Raw genomic sequence first — 21,476 nt, 5'->3', positions numbered from 1 at the left:
TGTGCTCATCTATCTTCGCGAATAATCGTAGCTCACATCAAGAGACCTACAGTGACATACTTCATGGCGATTCTTGTCTTCTTGATTAAATGTAAAGTCCACATAGCGTTGAGTCACTCGTAGGGAACAGGATGAGGAAACAAAGAAGTAGTCTGTTCATCAATTACCAGTGAAGACGTGTAGGTCAGTGTCTCCCAAACCATTGACGTGAGCATCGGGTAGACATCGTGTTAGTTTTTTCACATTATATAACTAAAAGAGTTGACCAATGCTCTGGTTTTGTTCGCATCAAAGAGTATAGTAGGCAATGCATCTCGAACGATAGTAAGTGGAAGCACACTAGAACTTCACGAATTAAGGCATTGACGAATAGCTATGTAACAAAAGAGAGATGAAACAAAATACCGATGGTTCGCTCTGACGACTTCAATCTGGGAGAAAGTCCACAATCAAGAATCAGCCCGGTAATGCTTCTCAACCCAGCATGTCTGATTGTCCCACATTTCCCTTTCTTTCCCTTCCATACCTTCCTTGCAAGCCTCTCGCACCTTTTTAAAGAGTAAAACGGCACGATCGTAGCACTCATGAAATGAAAAGCCCTCCCTGTCCACCACTTTTGCAGCCTTGTCTCAAAAACCTTGTATGTTGTTCCATATCTCGTCTTCTTCTATGCAGTCATGTACCTCTTCCTCCTTGAACTGAATAGGACAGGGGATGTCAAATCCCAATGACTCCCAATATCTGAAGAATGATCAGTAATTACTCAAAAGATATTGTACCCTAAAAAAGAGAAAGAAACGTCTTTGTAAATACCTTTCCACCATTACCAGACTTTCCGCAATCGAATGATGTCGTTTCCCATGTATTGCCCTCCCATGTATTGCCCATCATAGAAATTGGATCCTTCCTAGTTTCTATATAGGGATATCCAAAGACTTCCAAAAGAATGGGGTCCCATTCTTAACTCGCAGTTGATAAAGATAGAACAGCATCGACTTGCGCATACATTCTCGGATCCGAGACTTTTCCTGTGCATCAATTTCGTCGAAGTGCTCGGGGTTCTCAAGATAATTTCGCCATCATAGTGGACTAGCTTTGGAGGACGTCCTTGAAGCATCAGTGGTGCTATCCACTGTCCTTGCCAGTCTATGACACTAGATACTCTACCGTCTTGAATGAAGAGGTTTCCAGCGTGCAGATCTGTATGCCAGAGATGGGGTGCATTCATAGCAGGGTCGGTTGGGAGAAGATGGAGTGCAACTTTGGCATATTTGTGCAGCAAGGAGAGATGACTATCTGGGCCATTTTGGGTTGCTGAGGGTGCCTGGGGGCAATCCTCGGATGGCGATGTTGTTGCTGTTGTTGTTGTTGCGTGTTGCTGAAACCATGCCTCTTCGCGCCGAGCTAGGGAGAGTAAATAATCCTGCGGTTCTTGCCCTTCAAAACATTAGTCAGATCAGAGTAGTGAGTAAATAGATAGGTAATGGAGTGGAGGCTGTGAAGGGCTTTTTCTGGGAGACAAACATGGTCCACGATCCAAAGCCATCTTTGCACGTTCTTTGTTCCAATAGTCTCTTAGCGCAACTGGGCCGATAACAAAACGACGGCGTATCTCGTCTCTAAGTTCTGGGGGTACTTCTCCACTGGTCTCAGCCAGAACGGCATCTTTGATGTTGGAGGTTGCATAATACAGACTTCCATAGCTGTGGAAATTCAAATTTAGCAAATGAATATATCAGAATCGACGGGTAACTACACAATACCAGTTTAGGGGTACTTGAAGCAACTTTCTCTGAATTTCGGCGAGCTCTTGTGCGAAATCCATTTTGTCATCGATGGAAGGATCTTCCCACACTTCTTGCACCATGGTACCTGATGCTTCCTCCATGATGATGTACTCAGAACCGACGGAGTTATCCTTGTCGGCATCCCAAGCATACACACGGGGTGGCGGTATTCCGAGAATCGTTCGAGCCTAGATTGCATGTTAGAAAGATCACACATATTAGAGCATTTATTGTGTCTCACAAATCCCATGGTTGCAACCTCAAATGCCGTGGTATAGTACCTGGGCCCGGCGTTGGGGTGGGGGATTCGTGCAATCATGGATGATCCATTGTCCATCTCAAGTCTAAAGCATTTATTGTAGTTCCCTTCTCCCAGTTTTGTGATTGCGGTGCAGGTACCTGCACCGATACTATGCGCTGCAATTCTCTTCAACTCAGGCACATTGAAAGGAGTATATCGGTTCTTGAGCTGTCGCTCTTCGTTCCAGAGCCAACGGCCACTAGTGTACTGGAAGAGGTCTGTCTCAGAGTCAGACATGCTGGTAGGTCAAGAAGTGCAGAGATCGGCAAATTTTGATAGGAAGGGGGAAGGCGAGCGGTATCTTTGTGGCAGATCTAAGTGTATGGCTATGACCACGCCAAGTTAGTAAGGCGGGCGATATGTTAATATTCGACAGATGGATGCTGCAATAGTAATAGGAATCCAATGTTCTTTCAAGGATGCTGTGGTCGTTATAGGCACATAAGCAAGTCGGAAAACCTCTACAACAATCTTGAAAACACTCGAAGTACAACCTTGGCGTTTTATAGCTGAAATTTGTAAAAAAAGAAAGAAAGAAAGAAAGAAAGAAAGACAGAAAGAAAGAAAGAAAAAAATAAATAAATAAAAAATAAGAAACAAAAATAAATAAATTCAGCGATAAAAGGGTAAGTCCATGTACAATACGAATTGAAGGATGTGTGAATATTTCATAGCTTTTTGAGCGGAATTATGACCAGCAATCTGCAGACTAAGCAACTGCAACTTGAACCCTAAAGTCATCATCATGCACGTACGAAGTGAAATAAGCGTGTGACACGGGGGGCACAGATATCCTTGAGCTTGGAGATGATGGTTTCCACGGATTCAAGGAAATCCACGGCGACGAATTCCACTCGTGGGTCGATCCACGGTGTGGGCAAGGGACACCTGGAGGAGACGATGATTCTGGACCTTGAGTATTTGACAACGGTGTTACCGGGATTGTAGCTCGGCGAGAAGAGATGAGTGGTGGTTACCATTCAGTTTGGGTTGGCGGATGAAATGTTCCACGATGGCGTAGCCGCTGATTCCGTTGGCGCCGGTTACGAAGGCGACATTCTGGGGGAGTGGAGACATTCTGTGATACTTTGGTGGTGCTTAGGTGAGGATATTGGTCGGGGGTTAGGATGGTGATTGTAGTGGTGGGAATGAGAATGGGCAGTTTGTGTCTCTTATATGGTCGACATGGTGGGCTTGCTATATTGGCTTGGTTATGGGTCAAGTCGATCCTTGCCTTCTTGCTGTGACACGGATAGTTCAGCACTTGAAATGGAGGAGCATGTTATCTGTCTATTGACCTGCATCTGGGTTGGACTGATTGCTGAATCTGTGTGACGTCTGTACCAGTTCCCTCTTGCTCAATGAAGCCGAGTCAACTTTTTATCTACCCAATCCCACAATCAGTCATCTAAGGATACTGCATCAATCGAGATTTTGGCTTGCCTCCGTGGCATAACCGGATACATCGGCCTCAAATGCCCCTCTCGGCGATGCCGATCATGGTTTAACCTTTCCTGGCTCGATGGACGAGTTAGGGCTGGTGGGTGGGTGGAGCCGTAGTTCGGTCACATTGAAGTTTCGTGCTTATTCCGTGATTGTTCCGTTGCTTTTTCCGGGTATTTCCATAGTTCCGTGACAGACCCATGATCAGTGTTCCGGCAGCCTCAGCAGGAATGATACAACGGTTGTTAAAGACTATTTCCATCGATTATTGGCAGTAAAGGTTTAAATTGTCTCCTCTGACATCGCCTGGTAGGGTGTAGCGTGATCAATTAATCTGTTATACAGTACTACTAGTAGTACGAGTAGTCCTATTAACATCCGCCTAAGATATATAATCGCCGCACAAGTGCGGATATCAACCATTGAGTCAGTGAATCCACCAGAATTAAGCAGCAATCACACTACCAATAGGTCATCAAAAGATCTCTAACTAGTAAGTTATTAGCTAGAGTGTAAATCACATCATCTTTTCTGGTAGCGACGTTGAACCAACTCGTGGTCCAAGACACCAGACCGCTGGTTACGAATAAGAGCATCTATGGAAAGAGTGCACTAAGTTTCCCTTATATAACAAAATAGATGATGTATCTTTCATCAAATGGGGCTGTGGTTTAGTGGTATAATATTCCCTTAGCATGGGAGAGGTCCGGGGTTCGATTCCCCGCAGCTCCATTTTTTCTTTTTCTTTTTTCCTTTACCCGTTTCCCAACCACCTCCATCTTACTGCCTACACAGCAAATAGTACATACACTATACCAACCCCGTACTAGACAATAATCTCTCAATACCCTCTAATTCCATACACCCCTCATCTATCATCCCACCTTCATTCCCAACCATCCACCACTCTAACCTCCCCACCACCATCCCCCCTCAAACAGCCTTCATCTCCGGCCCCATCAACACCGGTCCCAATGAAACATACTTCCACACACACACTACCCACCCCTCCTCACCGCCGCCATCGCTCGCAACGACTCCTTCGTCCTGGGCCCACTCCCCTACGGCGTCGACTCCGACGCCCTCTTCTACCTTCTGCAGTACCCCGTCCCTCCAACGCGAATCAGCGTATCTGTGACCTCGCAGGAAGACAGTCTCTGGGGACTGCAGTTGCGTGCGTTAGGGGTCAATGTACAAGTTGTCGAGGGGGATAGTACCCGTGATCGGGACGCCGCTATGACTGCCGCCTGTACGTATGATCTTCTGAGGATTAGGACTGAGGAGGAGGCGAGGGAGATGTATGGGGATTTGTGGAATAGGAGGAGGAGGAGGGGTATGGAAAAGGATGAGAAGGTGGAGGCGGAGGTGGTTAATGGGGATGTTAGTGCTTCGTTGGGTGTAAAGGAGAAGAAGAGGAGGTTTCTGGGAGAAGCTTTGGGGAGGTGAGAAGAATTGAGTGTTGGATTGGTTTGTTTATGTAGATGCTGGGGTTGTGCGTGTGGATGGGTTGGATTGGTGGCACAGGGGAGATGAGATTGTGCTACCACCTGCTAGCCCTCACTGCGAATATTAAACCCAGTCTTGACACCATCTCTCTACATTGTCTCAGTGATCGATCCTAGAGATGCAAATGTAGGACTGGCCAACTGAGACATGTCGTGTCCATCGGTGGAAGCCATCTGCCCACCCAGGAGGAGAAGGGCGGGTGCACCTTCGCACGCTCCTGCTCCGGTTCCTTCTATAAAGTCCACGAAGCTAATTAGCCATGCGCCACAACCCACCCCTTCTCACATTCCCTTCCATGCATATCCAGGCTGACAGTCTGGCGGAAGGTTCGATCTACCCAGCAGGCAATTTGATTCACGGCTGCGGCCATGAGTTGCATAGTCACATTACGAAAGCTATCAGTGACATCACTGGGTTTTGGGATGCAAGCAAAGACCCGTTCAAGTTTCTCATGCGCGAAGTAATCGATGATGTGTGGAAGCAATCGTTTTCCGTGGTATTTTTAGAGCACCTTGTGCCCACTATGCAGCAGTATCAGACTTGCAGCAGTATCAGACTCAGTCATTGTGCAATTACATGAAACTCAATAAGTGGTGGTCTTTTCTTGTGATGGAGTGAGTAATGAAGTACTACTAAGGCGGAGAAAATGGGAGGAGTTCCAACGCTTCTTACAGATTAGACCTCATACGGGCAAGTTCAAGACTCAGATTATAAGAGCCTACATTGGACAAACCTACGAAGCCAAGCTCAAGAGGAAGGAGGTTGTTTGCGAGAGAATTCCATGCCTGCCTGAAAAGGAGATAGTAAGACATCAGGATACTGGATCTCACCTGTCTTTTCAGGCCTCTTGCAATAACAACGGTAGTGACTGGAGCTCAAGTAGTCGCGTTAATCGTCGCCTCTTTCCAGACATCGGCTAGCTGTAGGAAGCCCGGTATAATGATGTCCATATCCCAGCCTGGTCATGTTAGCCGCGCATGAGCTGCAACCGACTGGCAAAAGATCTACTGTGATAATCGGCCCAGTAATGAGGCCCGTGAATCTCGGAATTGTCAATTCTTCAATCCGCGCCCGGAGCCATCGATGCTGACGCGTCTTACGGCACGTCAAATCCCCGGCTCGAGCCAGTATGAGTTTGCACACGACTACAGACGTTGATACCTGATTAGTGCTGATGTGAGGGTGATCTCTAGCCCAGTTGAGAAGAGCCCGGAAGTTCTGAAGCGCAATCTGTAGGACTTGCAGTGCATGCTAGACTCACAATGTATCTTAGGGGCTAAACAGTGGAGAGGATTATTGTGTATTGCGTATCAGCGGGTAATTGGCGACCCATCAGTGGTGGGACGCCCCATGACTGAATAGTGGGCGAAGTGGATGTACTCACGTAGTGGATAGAGTGGGTGCAGTAGATGTAATGGGCTTGGTGGATGTGGTGGATCGCCAGTGGATCTGGGATGAAGCTTTAGAGTTTGGGACGCGGAAGGATCGCACGGGCCGCAGCGGTGTCAAGAGAAGCTGCAGTGACTGGTGGGTCTGTTGGGGACTGGAGCTCTACTATTCCATGGGTCATGAGGCTGGTGGTACAACCGTACAAGGCGAGATGCATGCATACGTGTCTGCATGCAGGTCACCTAACCAAGGATCCAACCATGTTGCAGAGACATGTCGCACATATTGCTGTATTGGAGAGGTTTAGCCCTCCCACATTGCCAAACTTGAGCCTCCCTAGTGGGATCCGTATTGGTCTTATACACGAGGATCGTTCTTCTCGGATGAGCCAATCGACTGATAATAAAAGTGTGGCACGTTGTACGCATTTCAAAGAGCCCAGGCAGTTTGGTTGCCGAAGTAGAATTACTCAGGTTGCTTGGCGGAATCCTTTTGCCTGAACGTTTGGCAGCTTGATGAATATATCGGGCCTGTACTGCGGAACAGGCGTAATAGGCGCTTCACCGGCAGACTGAATTCAAGAATGCCAGTTTAGCCCAATGACAGAAAAATTATTGCCATCTGCTAAAGAAACGGTTGAATACAAGCGATGAAGGAATATGATGGTGCTTACTAAACACTTCAAATGTCCTCAACTATCACTACTTAGTCAAGTATCCTGAGATTAACTTAGGGCACTGTCAGTATTCTAAGATTTTAACGTGTCAACATTTCTGCTGTAAGAAGCTACCTAGAAATAACTACCACAAAGGCCAAAAAGGCCATCATTACCCGCAGAACCTGCGGGACCTTACCATTCCACAAACATACTGAGGTAAATCCAGGGGAGTGTGGGCAGACTATCCTAGTAAAAAATATATTTCGAACAGTAGCCATGCTCTCTTTCATCTCTCTTGTTATTTGTGGGGTCTCCAGGGAGAGAAGTTATGCTAGCCAAATTATCAAGCCAGCTCAGACCTTCAAGTAAATGGCAGAAAGAACGCGCGGTGAATTTGATATAGCCTGCAACAGCTTGGTACATGTACATGATACTAATGCAAATTGTGTATCCGGCGAAGTCCACTTAGCCATTTCCCACTCTCTCTTCCGGCGCTGCTCCCTTCTGTCTGCTGGACTAATAGTATGCCCTGCGACTGCACCAGGCTGAGCACAACTTTCACTAAGCGGAGGCCAGACATCATCGACTCAACGTGCACTTAAGGTTCGGGCCGACAGTCATCAGTTGCTAGGCACCAGTCCCACGTCGCGTCATCTGAGTAAGGGTTAGTACCACGTAACAATTGATTGAGGCAAGAAGGGTGGCAAAGGGCATTTCTTACCAGTTGTACGAGCAACAAAATCTCTTGTAACCCCCAAGAATACATTTGTCACCGTCGCCGCAACTACTAGTCCTGATTTGATAGGGGCGGGAATCATCCCGTATCCAACACTCTTCTGGAGAACACCCAGGATCTGGCCCCAGCCAGTAGCAATTGACAGAGATATTGTCGCCGCCGTCTATGGTACTGATCAGTTATGCCACCGTCGAACCATTATTCAGGAGGGGTAGGAGTAGTAACTGAACGCACCCTCTTGTGCCAGACCGGAGCCAGCGGACAGCATAGCGACCGAGAGATAGCTGAAGTGCATGGCGGATTATAAGAATCAGTCTTGGACAATGTGAACTTTATAATCGAGGGCTCGGAAAAAATTATACTCGGAGTATCACTTGTTGAGAGAGTAAAGGGGTTGGTAGTCTCTATTTATACTGCTATTGTTGAAAAGAGACTTTCGGTAAGAAAGCCTGTTACAGTTGCTTGATGCAACATAGCTTTGGAGTATGTAACGCGATCGAGTATGGAATACAATAGTGACGTAGGATAAAACATTCGGATTGAACTGCTGGAGAGCACAACTCCTGGGTATATCACTGAAGAAATTCAATCTCGAAAAGATCTATGAGAAGCTCGTGGGGTCTTTGCCTCCAAATATGAAAATGGCTATGTAACAGTATAAAGACTATTGGTAAGCGGTCAGATGAGATTAGAAGAATTTTATTGCTTTCTATTAGAGTAACTGTCAGGCTAGAAAATCTTCATGCTCCACTTCAGTACAGCTAAAATACTAGTAGTTAACAATTTTCATTACATCGCTGCTAGTGTAATAGATTTCATCATTTATGTAGATCAATTATAGATTAAGCTGTTTATTCTTGATCCTATCCTGCTTCGCTATAGAAAGGCCAGACTCGCAGATTTCCATTACCCCAGATATAATAACCGCAGAAATTACCAGACTAGTGTCTAGTTATCAGACAGGATCATTTGGAGAGCGGAACCCCCGGAAAAGTGGCATAAGGCGGTATTAGGAGTCATGAGGTTATGTATAGCGTTTCCTCGCGTTCCGCAGTGAATATTAGGTAGAGGCTTCTTTGACAGCTACTGATTCTCAATCATCAGTAGGCCACTTCTATCCCACTTGAAAAACTGTAGACTTTCCCAGAGAACGTTCTTTAGTAAATAGGCTTTCTGCCCAGACAATTCTATCCCGCCGCTAGATACATTGTGTAACTAACGCATTTTACACAGCAATCGCAGATTTCTAAGGGAGAAAGAGCAAACAATAATAAAAAGGATGATGACTTTACGAAAGCGAACGGATGCAAATATTGTGAAAGCAATCTACTGGAGAGTCAGAACCTGTACTGTACCCATTGCATTTAAGGGGCAAATTCTTCCCTACTGCGAAAAGCTAATATTCTCGGCCAACTGCTATAAGATTGGAATGCTCAAGACGAGCGGCTTAGAAGGTCATTACAATTGAATAGATAGTAGGTTGATTAAAGAAGAGGAATGTTTTCTTGGGGTTACACTACCCAAGCTTACTTGAAGCTGAAATCTTATGATCAAGCCCATTATTTCAGACTGGGGGAGGTTCTCATGCGCTACAAACCCAACATAAGATCATAAAAGCTTTAGCAATACTTAATGTGTGCCCCAAATCTATTACCCACTACAGCAGATATATTCTCGCCCTGGACTATCGTGGAGATAGCAGAAACCCAACATCTTGTGACCTCCCGATGTCCCAAAAGATCGTCGTTCACCAAGCGGGAGGATTACCCGAGTTGCTTCGATTGGTGGAACAGCTGAGTTGAATGACGACGCGGTCTTACGCACCACCAGTAAGCATTGCATGCTGCCCCTCTATTTCTCGTACTGGTAGAATACATAGTTCTTCTGATCTTAAGGGGGACTTTGCGTTTCTGTTACCAATCAGAAGCGTTGATTGTAGAGCCATACATTGGTCAAGCTTTGCTTCGCAAAATCTAATCTCGTTTACTGCACTATCCTATAATACTGTTGCAACAAAACAATGACACCCTCAGTTCACTTGATAGTATCATACAAAATAAAGATCAAAAACATACAACAGAAGGGATTCGCTGGTGGTCACCCACCCAACTACTAACCTCCCGGCGTGTGGCTTAAGTACGGCTGAGCGGACGGGAAGCCCTGTTTTCCACACCCTATGGTCGTATGTGCTTGTTTAAGCCATTGAGAGAAATATGATGAGTAGTAAGTCTCACATAACAGGAACGATTGCCATTACAATGTTTGTTTTGTGCGGCTACACAACCCGAGCTAAGCCAACTCTGCGTTCTGCATATCCCAACCGGGCCAATCCTTCATGCGGAACGAACAAAAAGTAAGCAGCCCTCTATGCAAATAGTAAGCAAGGTAACAAAGTAGCAAAACATGTATTGGATAGAACGAATGCGGGACCTCAAATCAACTTTCCATTCCAGCAAACGGAGGTTGGGGCAGCTTGGGGGCTGGCAGCAATCAGAATGTTCAGTGAGACTGACACGGCGCAACAAAACCAACATACATAACACTCAAATAAGGCATACCGCTTACTGAGTCGCTGTGGATATAGTGGTTCGTAATATCATGAACTGTCGCTGTTCAGCAAGCAGCAGGATTACCCAAACTATTTCGATTGGTAAGTGGACGGGGCTGAAGGATGACGATCTCACACCATCGAGGATCAATCGAGCCTCGCATGCTGCTTTTTTCATTCTATATTTCTCGAATTAAGAGTATTAATGTCTGGAGAGAGCCAGTTTTTTGCAGCCATTCATAATTATCATTATAGAGCCCTACATACTTCCCCCTTTCTCCGCTAATCTTTCATATTCTCCGCATCTACCACCAAAAAGCTACGACAAACGACTTCCCCTCCTAGTACACATTTGAAGGCAGACTATGTGATTATAGGTATAGGACTATCAGGTCTCGTACTCGCTGCTCGATGGGCCGAGAATGACTTCAGCCGGTCGGTTATTGTGCTCGAAGCCGGAAAGTACCTCAGTGCCTTTCTCGCGCGGAGCGGTCAGCGGATCCCACTATGCCACCAATCATAAATCCTCGCTAATTTTCAAATTTTTAAATACTCTGGATATAGATATAATTGCGCGGAATTTATTGAGTGTTGAGCACTTCACAGCGTCAAGCCTATCGCAAATTATCTAGTGGAGGGCGGATGTCGGAGCCATCCGGATGCATCTCTGATGGATCTGGAGTCAGCGAAGAAGAATTGCGGGATACTGCTACTACGAGCTATCACTTGAGTGGTACAGCAGCTATGTTTCCACGGGAATAAGGGGGGGTGGTGGATGAGAATCTTCGGGTGTATGGGACTACGAATTTGCGGGTGTGTGATGCGAGTATCTTTCCCCTTATGACGACTGCGAATCCTATGTCGACTGTGTATGCGGTGGCGGAGAGAGCGGCGGATATTATTAAGGGTGCGCAGTAGGGGCTGGTACTCGGTTATGGTGATTTTTATTTGTGATACATTCGATGAATACACTAAAGGAGTACAACACCCCGTCTCTATGCTTTGCCGGACCGTGTATAGCCAAACTCTTATCTCTCACACGATATCAGACAACGTAACAAAGAATAACACAAATCTAGTACGCACTTAACCCACAACTAGCCCACAGCAACCCCCCACCCCGGCAACAAATACCTCGCCAGAAATGGCGCCTGCGTGGTAAAATGCGGAAATCTCCCGTTCTCCACGGCCCTCAACCGATTCGAAAACGTAGGCGGTCTCTCCCCGACCCACCCCCTAGCCCTATACTCATCGACAATACGAAACCTCAGATTCTTCGCATTCGCCCCAGCAATATCATACCACCATTCAGCCCCCTGCACGATCTGAAATGTGAGAATCACAATACTCCCATCCTCCGCTGCGCGCTTATAAGCATCTACATATTCCGGTCCCAGTTCCAGCGCCATCGAAACGGGTGGCAGATCTCCCCACATGATCATCCACCACTTTAGATCCAGATCACAGGTCACGTAGTCGAAGAGGAGGCCCATTGTGACGCCACCACCGTCGTCGAGGTTGTTAGTGGGAGAAGACGAAGACTCGGGTGGTTCGGAGTCCTTTGGGTTCTGTTGGACGTATCTCTCCAGATCCATCACGTCTTTCAATGTGCCTGGGATGCGGTAACGATCAAAGGTTTTGCCCCGGGCCCAGGACCAGACGCGGAGGACTGGGATGTGGGGTGCGGGCGGTTGCTGGGTGAGCATGCGACGCCAGGATGCCTGGGGGTACAGGTACGCCTTACGGCGCAGGGGATATTTTTGGAGAGGGAGCTCGGAGTAGAAGACTTCTGCTCGGGTGAGGTCGTCCTTGACGGGGTGGCTCCACGCGTTCTCATTGCCGACGTATTGCATTGGGAGGAAGTGAGGTGGGTAGCAGTCTCGCGGTTTAACGAGGTCGTTTTGGATGGTACCTGGGAAGAACGGGGGAAAATGTTTGATCAGGAGGGGGTTGTAAATGATGTCTTCTTTGGACCATTGAGCTGGGGCGAAGAAAAGGGCTTGTTGGAGGGACGGAGATTCTTGAATTAGAGAGGCCCAGGCGGTGCAGACGCGTTGGGAGAAGAGGAGAGTGTGGATGTCTAGGTGGATGAGGATTCGTTCGAGGATTTCCGGGATGAGGAGGGAGCGATGGAGGGGCGATGAGGGTGTTTCTGCTGCCATTGTGGTGGCAGTGGCAGTGGCAGTGATGAAGATGACGACGAGATGGGGTACTTATGCAGGGTTTGGTGGGGTTTGTAGAGGTCGGGATTGCACAAAGGCGCAATGCCCTACCGGGCTGAGAGTATCGAGAGAAAGGGGTATTATATCTTCCGCCAGAGAGTAGAGAGAGCCAGTAGTAGCAGAGTTAAGCAGGATATTAAGTGTGAATGAGTAATGAGAAGACTAAACCAAGCAACTAAGCCGTTAGCTTCATGCAGGAAGACAGGCGCGGACGGGCTCCGGTAATGGGACCACCCGCCACGATGTGATTCTCAACGCTCGAACCCCTCACTTGAAGGGAAGCAGGATGCAGATGGAAGGACTCGTTCAATCGAAATGACTGCTCTTCAAATTAATTATATTACTCTCATGCATGTCTCTTCACAAACTCCACCACCTGATCCGGCACCACCAGCCACGGCGTATGTCCCGTCTTAACCTTGTCTGTCTCGAACGTGGCTCCCTTGGCTCGGGCCTTTTCAACCATTCCTTCTTGTGCAAAAAATGGGATTGCTCGATCATCTTCACACAGCAGATAGGCAGATGGAATTCGCAGGTACGCTGCACTTGTGGCAGGGCTATTCTTGGTCGCCCATGCATGGGGTCGCAATGTCTCGGCCCATTTCTGGCCATCGGGAACATCGTGGAAAAATAACTTGAAGGGATCGTCAGGCAGCACGGTGCCATTCTCCACCTACACCACATTAGAATCCTATCGAGATATAAACAAGGACAGAAGGTATACTCACATCCCGAACATACCAATCCGGTGGCACCCCTCCAAATGCCCCGATCAAACTCTCACCAACCTCCGGAATAAATGCAGAGAGGTAGATGAGCTTCACCACGCCCCCTGATTTACCCGCTTCTTGGCGCTCCGACTTGCTGAGTCCATCAAGGGCACTGCTGACGGGGAGACCAGACCAGCTGTGCAGGACAATTGCAACGTTGTTTCCGGCATCGCATTCTGTCTCGACCACACTGCGGACGGCAGTGATGTCGGGCTGGAGGTCTTTGACTTCATTGGCTTGCTCGATGGAGGGGAAGGCCACGGTGCGACAGGTATACTCAGGCAGCCTCTCGATGAGTGGACCGAATGCTACTGGTGAGTACCAGGCACCGGCACAGAAGACTAGTGTTGGGTTGGACATATTGCGATCGTGGAGAGGTAAACTCGATGATGCTTAATTCTACTCCGTGGAAGGGAGGAACGCTTAATAAATGGTAGCGATTCCAAAGATGGCCCCCAATTATTTTATGGACCAGGTGAGGCTGAGCAACCTAATAGGTCGGCTCGCTAAGATATTGGGTCTTAGGCTTCATTGATCCGCTGTCAGCACTAGATGTAATGGAATTGTTCGGTGGTCGATAAGACGGTGAAGACGGGCCGAAGCGGGAAGACAGGCCAAGAGCTTCATCCGTCGCGGCTTACAGGGACGAAGGGGCAGCATTCGGTCGCCCACGCGCTAGCTTCCGGTTATTGTCTGAAATTGGAACAGTTATTAGGCTTCGTAAACACATGACAGAAGAATAAGGAACCCTCCGATTCAGTGTCACCCACCAATTGCACTATGCCCTAAGTGGACGGGACAGATAGACAGTTTTAGGCTTATAGCATATCTGATAAGAAATGCGACCGGACCCACTGGACAGATATGCTGACGTCGTACCGGGTTGCAGTCACGCAAGGGTCGAACAACTACCTTCCCCCGCGATAGCTGTCAATTCTCACCTTCAATTATCCCCCTTCATTGTGCGATGGTGAAGTCGACAATGACTGTCAAGGAGGAAACATTCATCCCGCTGTTTCGGAGCTCGTCCTCTGGACGACCGCGAAGCCGCACGATAAGACAATGGCAACTGCCAATCTGTGCGGGAATCTGTGCCGCGGCAATTCTGCTGGTCGGAGCCAATCCAAGAGAACTGCTATTGTCAACCAGTGCAACCACGCATCATGAATTTTACACGGGACTGCAACAATGCTACGACGCTGAACGTCAACTGCATGCGCCAGATGATGGGGCCAGCTCAAGACAAAATAATCCCCGATGGAACCCAGTCTCTGGACAAGCCACCCCAGTCGTTATCCAAAACGCAACCCTCTTTGATGGCGAATCGACGCTCCCAGACGCCGTAGACATCGTCTTCGAGGCTGGTGTTATCACCTCAGTTGTTTCCACTGGCTCAGGTGATGCTCTGCCCGCGAACGCAAACATTATCGACGTTCACGGCAAACATGTCACACCGGGCCTAGTGGATATGCACTCTCATCATCTGGTAATGCCATTTCCTCAAGTGGTAGCAACGAGTGATGTGAATGAGAAGTCGCTCGGACCAATTACTCACTTTGTGCGCGCAATCGACGGCTTCACGCCGTCTGATCCAACCATCAAGATCATCGCATCGGGTGGAATTACCTCCTCGCTAGTCCTACCCGGCTCAGCAAACATCGTCGGCGGCGAGGCCTACCCCGTTAAGAATCTGCCGTTGTCAGGCGAACACGGTGAACCCGTAATCGAGGAACTACTCCTGGAGCACGGTATCCCAGAGCAAGACCGCCAGCGGTATCTTAAGATGGCGTGTGGTGAAAACCCGAAACGCAATTACCAGCACACCCGAATGGGACTTGCTTGGCTCTTGAGGGAGAAGCTTGCAGAGGCGCGGGAACTAGAGCAGCGTCAGGCTGCTTGGTGTCGCGGAGCGTTGGAGATCGAGCACACCAGGTTTGATCGAGCGCGGCATATATCGCGCTTCCTAGAACAACAAGGAGGGCGACCCGATTCATTCGAGTTGAGTACGTTCGTGTCTTTGATAAGGGGAGAGCTGAATGTGAATGTCCATTGTTATACACCGGAGGATTTGGAGCGCATGCTGGCTGTCCTCCATGAGTTTGGTATCCATCCTCAGGCTTTCCATCATGCATTGGAAGCGTGGCAGGTGCCGGAACTCTTGAAGCATTTGGAGCCGTGAGTATGTAATCACTATATGTGTGGTGGTACTAATAATGTATGCAGGAATGTCACGGTTGCCACATTCGCGGACAATGCGCTGTACAAGGCCGAGGCCTATGAAGCAAACCTGCGAGCAGGAAAGATACTTAATGACCACGGAGTGCGGGTCGCGTATAAATCGGTATTGGAGCAACCTACTGAACTGTATAGATACGGAATAATACTGATATAAATTTAGGATCACACCGGGGAAGAGAACTATGCCAAGTACCTTCTGTTAGTTACGCCCCAGCATCTCTTCCGACAGGCTACTAATAATGTAATAGCGACCAAGCCTCTATTGCTCACTCATTCGGTTTACCGGCCGATAAGGCTTTACAATCAGTCACTTCCGTACCAGCCCACTCAATGCAGCAGGACCACCGCATCGGATACGTCCGTACGGGATACGACGCCGATATCGTCATATGGGACAGTCATCCACTCCAAGTCGGGGCCACAGCTGTCGAGGTTTTCATTGACGGACGTGCGTTGTTACAGAAGCGAGACATTACAGAGATATCTTCGACTTCCGGCTTCGATGATCTGCAACGTGTACCCGAGATGCGACCGGTGGCAGATCTCGACCAGCGGATCAATGTCTGTTCGAAGCCACGTCTCGTGTTTACCGGTATTCAGAAAGCACTTATCGACCGCCCAAGTCTTGATCAAGTGGCCGAACATTTAGTCCTCGTGGTAGAGAATAACAAGGTTTCGTGCCTCGGTGCGAAACAGACATGCATAAGAGGCGAGGACGATGGGGTCACCGAAGTAGCCCTAAAAAATGGCTACATTACTCCCGGGTTGATTGCCTTTGGCAATGACCTTGGAATTCAAGCAATTTCATCCGAAGAGTCGACAGGCGACGGATCAAGTGGTGCAACTGGCGATCTTTTGAACGAAGCAAAGAGCGTCCACTTTGCCAAATATGGAGCTCATTTACATGGGGTTGCATTTGACAGAGCAAGGATTGGAGGAGTTACGAAAGCGATTACTCCGCCGCATGGTAGTGGACTTATCAAGGGTGTCAGTGTAGGGTTGCGAACTGATCCTAACGCGACGATATTAGATGGGGCAATCTGGAGGGACGATGTGGCGCTTCATTTCTCGGTTGGACAGGGGGCCAAGGGTGAGTACATTGGTGTTCTGCGATGCAAAAGGAAAAGGGCTAACAAATGTATTCAGATGGAGATACCCCAACTGTTGCTTCAGAAATCCAAGCCCTGCGCCAGATTTTGAAGGAGGGCAGTAAGAGCGACGCAGAGCAGCACAGCGTATATGCACAGGCTGCAAATGGCTCTCTTCCACTGGTGGTTGAGACATACAACGAGGACGACATCTCTCAATTGATTCTGGTGAAACGAGAGTTTCCTTCCGTCAATCTAATTATATACGGTGGCCATGGTGCTGCTCTAGTAAGCCAGCCTTTATTTCTATCCCAGCCAATGTCACTATAACTTACACCCTACGTTAGGTCGCCAAACCCCTAGCCGAAGCAGGCATCCCAGTCATCCTAACCGGCAACCTCGGGGCTCCTGATAAGTGGGAAAAGAGGAATGCGCTTCCAGGGCCACCGCTCAGCGATAGCTCAGCCGAGGTATTGATTGAAGCTGGTGTGCAGCTTGGTTTAGCACTGCAGGGTGATTCCAGACTTCATGGGCTAGCGCGGGAGGCGCGCTGGGCGGCTAAGCAAGCTGGACTGAGTGATAAGGAGGCTGTCGCGCTTGTATCGTCCAACATTGAGCGGATTCTGAGACTTGACTCCGATGCCAATGGTAGCCAAGAGTACACAGGTGATTTGGTGTTGTGGGACGGAAACCCGTTGCGCGGAGAAGGGTCGGTTGTAGTTGCTGTGCGTGAGGGCGGAGAAGTTGTGGATTGCTGGCCAGATTCCGGGAATTGATTCCATTGAAGTCGATGTACTCATAGAGCATAGCCTGGTTTGACGCAGAAGTACCTGCAAATGGTATCGGCGAATATATGCAACCGCCAATAGTTTATCGGGAAATCGCAGCTAGGTATAGGAGTTAACACGAATAGTGAAATATATGAGAACAGCGTTGGATCGATATGTTCTAGATGTTTTATGTGATGCGGGGGCAAGGATTGACAGCGAAGGCTTGAGGAATATCGCAGGGCCATGAATTTTGCGCAGAAGAATAATGAAAATCATGCTGTTGCAAGGCTATTGCGGATATCCGGCAGCGAAGCGGGCCGAGTTCTCCAAGTAATATGCAACGAGATCGATGAGATGCGCTTCGCAGGTCAAACAGGGATTCCATGGCCTTTGTTATTACGACGACGTGATATATGTTGACTGATTGGAAATGCCTAGAATAATGTTGTCATATACCTTTCGGGTCTAGGTGAGATCAAATTCTGGAAAATGGCAGATGGATGTTTGAAATTGAAACATGAAGTCTTTTAACTACGAAGAGAATATAGTTTACTGTAAGAAAGTTGAAGTTACGCCATCAAAACTCTGTGCTAAGAACATACATTGCATGGCACGTGAATGTGGGAGAAGAAAACTTGATAGATACTTTGGCTAATGCATAAACGTCACCTCTAAAAATGATAACTCAAGGTACACACATGTCACATAACCTGCCAAAAAGAAGACGATGTATAGAAATCAAAAGGACACATACTTGTATCAACCACCATACACATGTTGCATCTCACGACAAAACAATTACTTCGTATCACCGCCCACTCCTCGAGCCTCCTAATCACTGACGCGTTCAGCTGACCTTGCAAAGATTAATCGTGCGCCACCAACACCAGAACGTTATCCAACGCATCAAGCTCCTGAATCTTCGCGACTGTTTCAATTACAGTTAGATGGTTGCCGCACATCGGTCCTCGAGCAACCTGAAAGAAGGGTTTAATGGGGATTCTGCCCGGTCGCAATCTGCCCCAACAGATCTCCTGGACAGCCTCCATATTCTTCCACTTAAAGCTGGGGATCATGGTAGTTCCCCTCTACCTCTGCTTGGGGCAGCGGCAGAGGCAAATATGGCGATGGCCTTGGCACACCCGGATGATGACAGGCATCAGCGCCCATGAAGACAAAGGTGGGTGGGTTAGCGGTTTTGCGAGCGAGGCCACGGAAGTGCACCCCCAGACTGACCGGGAGCATCGAGGATGTAAAAGAATCCGTCACCAAAGTAGTCGACGATGTTGAAGGGGCCCACGCGCAAGGGGCTGTCGTGGTCAAAGCTGATCTCGCGGACAGAGCGACCGGCCGCGTCACTGTACCAGCACAAGGCCGTCCGGGTTGGATGGGTACCTGCAGTCACTCACGACCGTGGCTGCTTCGATTGCTCGAACGGTCTCGGGTGCATGATTCTCCAAGTTGGTGTGGAGCCAAGGTAGAAGATGATGTGATGTTCTTCATGCGAGATTAGGAAACAGTAGATAGGGGCCTGGGGTCCTCTGAATCCACGCAGGATGGGCTCCAAAAATGCCCATGGTGGGAGGTAGAGGCGCGTATTACCAGTTTCATCGTAGCTGATCGCAGATCTGAATGTATTATCTGAACGAAGAGGTCAGGGATGACTTGGCTTACGTGTTGAGTATGCGGACATCGACAGGGAAAGGGGAGGCTGGGTTGGGATAATCCGGGGGAGACTTAGGGCGGGGCTGGGATTTTTCCATGAAGGCTGGCTGATATGGAGAAGAGGAGAGACATGGGAGCTGGCAAGGGGGAGTGGGGGGATAAAGTAGCATCAGTTATCAAGGCAAGGCAAGGGATGAGGTGCAACGCATGACATGGCAGGACGAGCGAGATAGGCAATTACTACCCTCACTCCTCTGCCATAACTGGTCTCTTAATTGCTATTCATGATCAATGTCATTACCCGCCATCCTCCACAGTGCATTGTTGCCTGCTACGCATTGCAACAATAATAATTGCATCATCCAATGCCTCATTTCGATTCCTGCTTTCTATCATTCAATACTATGCTACATTGTGGTTATATATTCGATCTGTCTCTGTCTTAGTGACTCTTCCTCTTCGGTTTTTCCTTCTTCTTTTTCAATTTCTTTCGTCGTCTTCTTCTTCTTCTCATTCATGGCTATTATGTTTCAAACATGCAGCGGAGAACACCGCAACTCTAGGTAGTGCTTGAGTTATCTGCTGCCACTCCCATCCCTGAATAGTAAATGTGAAAACTCACTTGTAAATGTCTATTTAATTGGTTTGAAATTAAATAGAAAGGAGAAGATGTTTTCCAACCATAACGGCACAAGAAACACGTATACAAAAACTACCAAACTCAATCTGCTATGACAGCCTCAATGATTGCCTGTGCAGCCAAGGGGGATCGCCATACTTTTACCACCCGATATCCCACGGAGGATAGCAAGTCCCGCCACTGCGTCTCGGTGCGCTCGACGCCGGCTAACAGGGCCATCATGGTAAGATCGTACGCAGTTGCATGTGGATGGGCATCTTTCTCTGGCACCACATGGTCATGGACGAGCAGCCTACTATACCCGGGCTTCATAGCATCTCGGATCATCTTTAGAATCTGCCGCGCCGGCTCATCCGACCAATCATGCAGAACAGCATGCATATAATAGATACGAGATCCTGTAGGAACCCACCATCAATATTGTCTCTAAACTTTCACAACTAAAGGATTACCTACCTAGAACTGGCTGAGGCTGGAAGAAGTTGTGAGCCATTTTGTTTACCGGGTCGGGACATTTGGCGAGTTTAACCACTGCCGTTAAGTCCTGAAGGTAGAGTCGGTGTGCGGTCTCTGGATGGACCTGGCGGAATTTTTCGATATCGTGGCCGATGTTTCCTCCCACGTCGACCACCAATGGCCCATTGGGATCTGATCCATTCGTGAAATGTTCGGCTGGGATGATTTCCAGCCAGCTGGCTTGATGAGCCATCACCCCGCCCATGACATGGTTGAATGACGCTCCTTCCCGCGGATGGCTGGTGAAGTAGTCAAACATGTCGCCCTGATAGCCCTTAGCGTATTGAAAAGCCACATCCTTGGGATCGGTGGGATTCTTATAGCCAGTCTTCTGCAGGAACTCAGGGGTTTTGTGGAGGACGGGGATGCCGACATCAAATCTTGTGTGGTCAGTATGAGTCAAGCGCATTGAAAAGATCAAAGCAGGTGGTTTTGGTTTCCCTTAGCCATATACTTACAGAAAAGAGATCCATTCCCCGAAAACAGGTTGCAAAAGAGAAAGAGAAAAGGTTGTCGGCTTGAATACCCCGGCTGTAGGCTCAATCAGAATGTGGTTTGTAGCCAGATGTCGCAGAATGCGGCCTGAACAGATTGTGCCAGTTAGAATATTTGCACAAGCCCGAATTGAGGCCTTCACACTGACCAAGGAGGTCCCGTTCGCAGTTGGCCAGGGCGGCCAACTCATCGCCACTTCGCGCTCCATCGCCATCGGCATGCCATTTCTCGAATAACCGCAGGTCTTTGACTACCTTCAAGCTCGCTGATAATGCTGGCTATGGTTGCTCGGATTGATTAGTCTACTTGTTGTTGACGATATCAGTGTTATTGTCGGGACTCGCCTCGCCCATACACATCCTCGCGATTCTCTCCCAAGGGGTCTCAAGTCGGCTGACTAGCGCATATGCGGCTAAGAGAGCATTGATGCGATCGCCCTCCGCACTGAAAGAGTCGGCATTGATGGCGTTCAATGTCCCAAGAACATCGTTTGGAGGGCTAGTGGATTTGGCCATGGTGAAGATGTTTGATAGGGACTGTTGACTCATAGATCATGCTGCAAACTAACCTACTATATCACAACTATTAGACAAAAGGTTGCGCCCTCGACGCTGGGCTGCCAGCTTGAAGAGGCGACGAGAGGGGAGCATATGTCTTCTGCCCCACTGCATGCAGGAAATGTTGTGCATGTAGCCTGGTGTGAC

The 21,476-nt window shown here is 48.4% G+C and overlaps 9 protein-coding genes and 1 non-coding gene across 10 annotated transcripts; 4 read left to right on the top strand and 6 right to left on the bottom strand.

Annotated features, from left to right (window-relative positions):
* Nucleotides 1-449: 449 nt before the first annotated feature.
* BO83DRAFT_397932 (phosphotransferase family protein) lies at nucleotides 450-2,325 on the bottom strand (the record flags this gene model as incomplete). The annotated part of the gene is made up of 7 exons (XM_025533220.1): nucleotides 450-613; nucleotides 638-741; nucleotides 937-1,061; nucleotides 1,091-1,437; nucleotides 1,525-1,703; nucleotides 1,764-1,975; nucleotides 2,029-2,325. 7 exons carry the CDS (start codon nucleotides 2,323-2,325, stop codon nucleotides 450-452), a joined length of 1,428 nt encoding a protein of 475 aa, XP_025389323.1.
* A 506-nt stretch (nucleotides 2,326-2,831) lies between these two features.
* On the bottom strand, nucleotides 2,832-3,214 carry BO83DRAFT_436548 (uncharacterized protein; the record flags this gene model as incomplete). The annotated part of the gene is made up of 2 exons (XM_025535968.1): nucleotides 3,026-3,214; nucleotides 2,832-2,976 (listed from the first exon to the last, which is right to left on the bottom strand). The coding sequence occupies exons 1-2, from the start codon at nucleotides 3,163-3,165 to the stop codon at nucleotides 2,832-2,834; spliced, it is 285 nt and encodes a 94-aa protein (XP_025389322.1). The 5' UTR covers nucleotides 3,166-3,214.
* A 977-nt stretch (nucleotides 3,215-4,191) lies between these two features.
* Nucleotides 4,192-4,263, top strand: BO83DRAFT_t130. Its single transcript has one exon. It is a non-coding gene; the product is annotated as a tRNA-Ala (tRNA).
* Nucleotides 4,264-4,294: 31 nt separating this feature from the next.
* On the top strand, nucleotides 4,295-5,117 carry BO83DRAFT_377513 (uncharacterized protein). Its single transcript, XM_025531013.1, has one exon. It carries the CDS (start codon nucleotides 4,768-4,770, stop codon nucleotides 4,975-4,977), a length of 210 nt encoding a protein of 69 aa, XP_025389321.1. The 5' UTR covers nucleotides 4,295-4,767; the 3' UTR covers nucleotides 4,978-5,117.
* A 215-nt stretch (nucleotides 5,118-5,332) lies between these two features.
* Nucleotides 5,333-6,733, top strand: BO83DRAFT_416371 (uncharacterized protein; the record flags this gene model as incomplete). Its single annotated transcript, XM_025534694.1, has 4 exons — nucleotides 5,333-5,533; nucleotides 5,712-5,840; nucleotides 6,311-6,354; nucleotides 6,433-6,733. The coding sequence occupies 4 exons, from the start codon at nucleotides 5,333-5,335 to the stop codon at nucleotides 6,731-6,733; spliced, it is 675 nt and encodes a 224-aa protein (XP_025389320.1).
* Nucleotides 6,734-11,295: 4,562 nt separating this feature from the next.
* Nucleotides 11,296-12,923, bottom strand: BO83DRAFT_246056 (uncharacterized protein). The gene has a single exon (XM_025527005.1). It carries the CDS (start codon nucleotides 12,528-12,530, stop codon nucleotides 11,466-11,468), a length of 1,065 nt encoding a protein of 354 aa, XP_025389319.1. The 5' UTR covers nucleotides 12,531-12,923; the 3' UTR covers nucleotides 11,296-11,465.
* BO83DRAFT_246079 (alpha/beta hydrolase) lies at nucleotides 12,641-14,023 on the bottom strand. The gene is made up of 2 exons (XM_025527006.1): nucleotides 13,319-14,023; nucleotides 12,641-13,263 (listed from the first exon to the last, which is right to left on the bottom strand). Exons 1-2 carry the CDS (start codon nucleotides 13,718-13,720, stop codon nucleotides 12,937-12,939), a joined length of 729 nt encoding a protein of 242 aa, XP_025389318.1. The 5' UTR covers nucleotides 13,721-14,023; the 3' UTR covers nucleotides 12,641-12,936.
* Nucleotides 14,024-14,248: 225 nt separating this feature from the next.
* BO83DRAFT_377509 (amidohydrolase) lies at nucleotides 14,249-17,615 on the top strand. The gene is made up of 6 exons (XM_025531012.1): nucleotides 14,249-15,535; nucleotides 15,584-15,701; nucleotides 15,759-15,796; nucleotides 15,847-16,688; nucleotides 16,745-16,974; nucleotides 17,034-17,615. Exons 1-6 carry the CDS (start codon nucleotides 14,343-14,345, stop codon nucleotides 17,460-17,462), a joined length of 2,850 nt encoding a protein of 949 aa, XP_025389317.1. The 5' UTR covers nucleotides 14,249-14,342; the 3' UTR covers nucleotides 17,463-17,615.
* A 1,030-nt stretch (nucleotides 17,616-18,645) lies between these two features.
* On the bottom strand, nucleotides 18,646-19,219 carry BO83DRAFT_387799 (uncharacterized protein; the record flags this gene model as incomplete). Its single annotated transcript, XM_025532736.1, has 3 exons — nucleotides 18,646-18,814; nucleotides 18,866-19,084; nucleotides 19,131-19,219. The coding sequence occupies 3 exons, from the start codon at nucleotides 19,217-19,219 to the stop codon at nucleotides 18,646-18,648; spliced, it is 477 nt and encodes a 158-aa protein (XP_025389316.1).
* Nucleotides 19,220-19,842: 623 nt separating this feature from the next.
* Nucleotides 19,843-21,287, bottom strand: BO83DRAFT_397928 (S-adenosyl-L-methionine-dependent methyltransferase; the record flags this gene model as incomplete). The annotated part of the gene is made up of 5 exons (XM_025533219.1): nucleotides 19,843-20,159; nucleotides 20,218-20,657; nucleotides 20,736-20,859; nucleotides 20,921-21,050; nucleotides 21,117-21,287. The coding sequence occupies 5 exons, from the start codon at nucleotides 21,285-21,287 to the stop codon at nucleotides 19,843-19,845; spliced, it is 1,182 nt and encodes a 393-aa protein (XP_025389315.1).
* Nucleotides 21,288-21,476: the final 189 nt, after the last annotated feature.

Source organism: Aspergillus eucalypticola, assembly GCF_003184535.1.
Source record: "Aspergillus eucalypticola CBS 122712 chromosome Unknown BO83scaffold_9, whole genome shotgun sequence".
Taxonomy (NCBI): domain Eukaryota; kingdom Fungi; phylum Ascomycota; class Eurotiomycetes; order Eurotiales; family Aspergillaceae; genus Aspergillus; species Aspergillus eucalypticola.
The sequence above is the reverse complement of the archived record's forward strand: the minus strand, read 5'-3'. Positions and strand labels throughout refer to the sequence as shown.

Bases quoted from the DNA above. Each gene is read 5' to 3' on its own strand.
- BO83DRAFT_377513 (XM_025531013.1), top strand. From the start codon at position 4,768: ATGACTGCCGCCTGTACGTATGATCTTCTGAGGATTAGGACTGAGGAG.
- BO83DRAFT_246056 (XM_025527005.1), bottom strand. From the start codon at position 12,530: ATGGCAGCAGAAACACCCTCATCGCCCCTCCATCGCTCCCTCCTCATC.
- BO83DRAFT_246079 (XM_025527006.1), bottom strand. From the start codon at position 13,720: ATGTCCAACCCAACACTAGTCTTCTGTGCCGGTGCCTGGTACTCACCA. The intron at 13,264-13,318 runs GTGAGTATACCT...AATGTGGTGTAG, and splicing joins CGGATTGGTATGTTCGGGAT to GTGGAGAATGGCACCGTGCT.
- BO83DRAFT_377509 (XM_025531012.1), top strand. From the start codon at position 14,343: ATGACTGTCAAGGAGGAAACATTCATCCCGCTGTTTCGGAGCTCGTCC. The intron at 15,702-15,758 runs GTATTGGAGCAA...ATATAAATTTAG, and splicing joins TGCGGGTCGCGTATAAATCG to GATCACACCGGGGAAGAGAA. The intron at 15,797-15,846 runs GTTAGTTACGCC...ATAATGTAATAG, and splicing joins AACTATGCCAAGTACCTTCT to CGACCAAGCCTCTATTGCTC.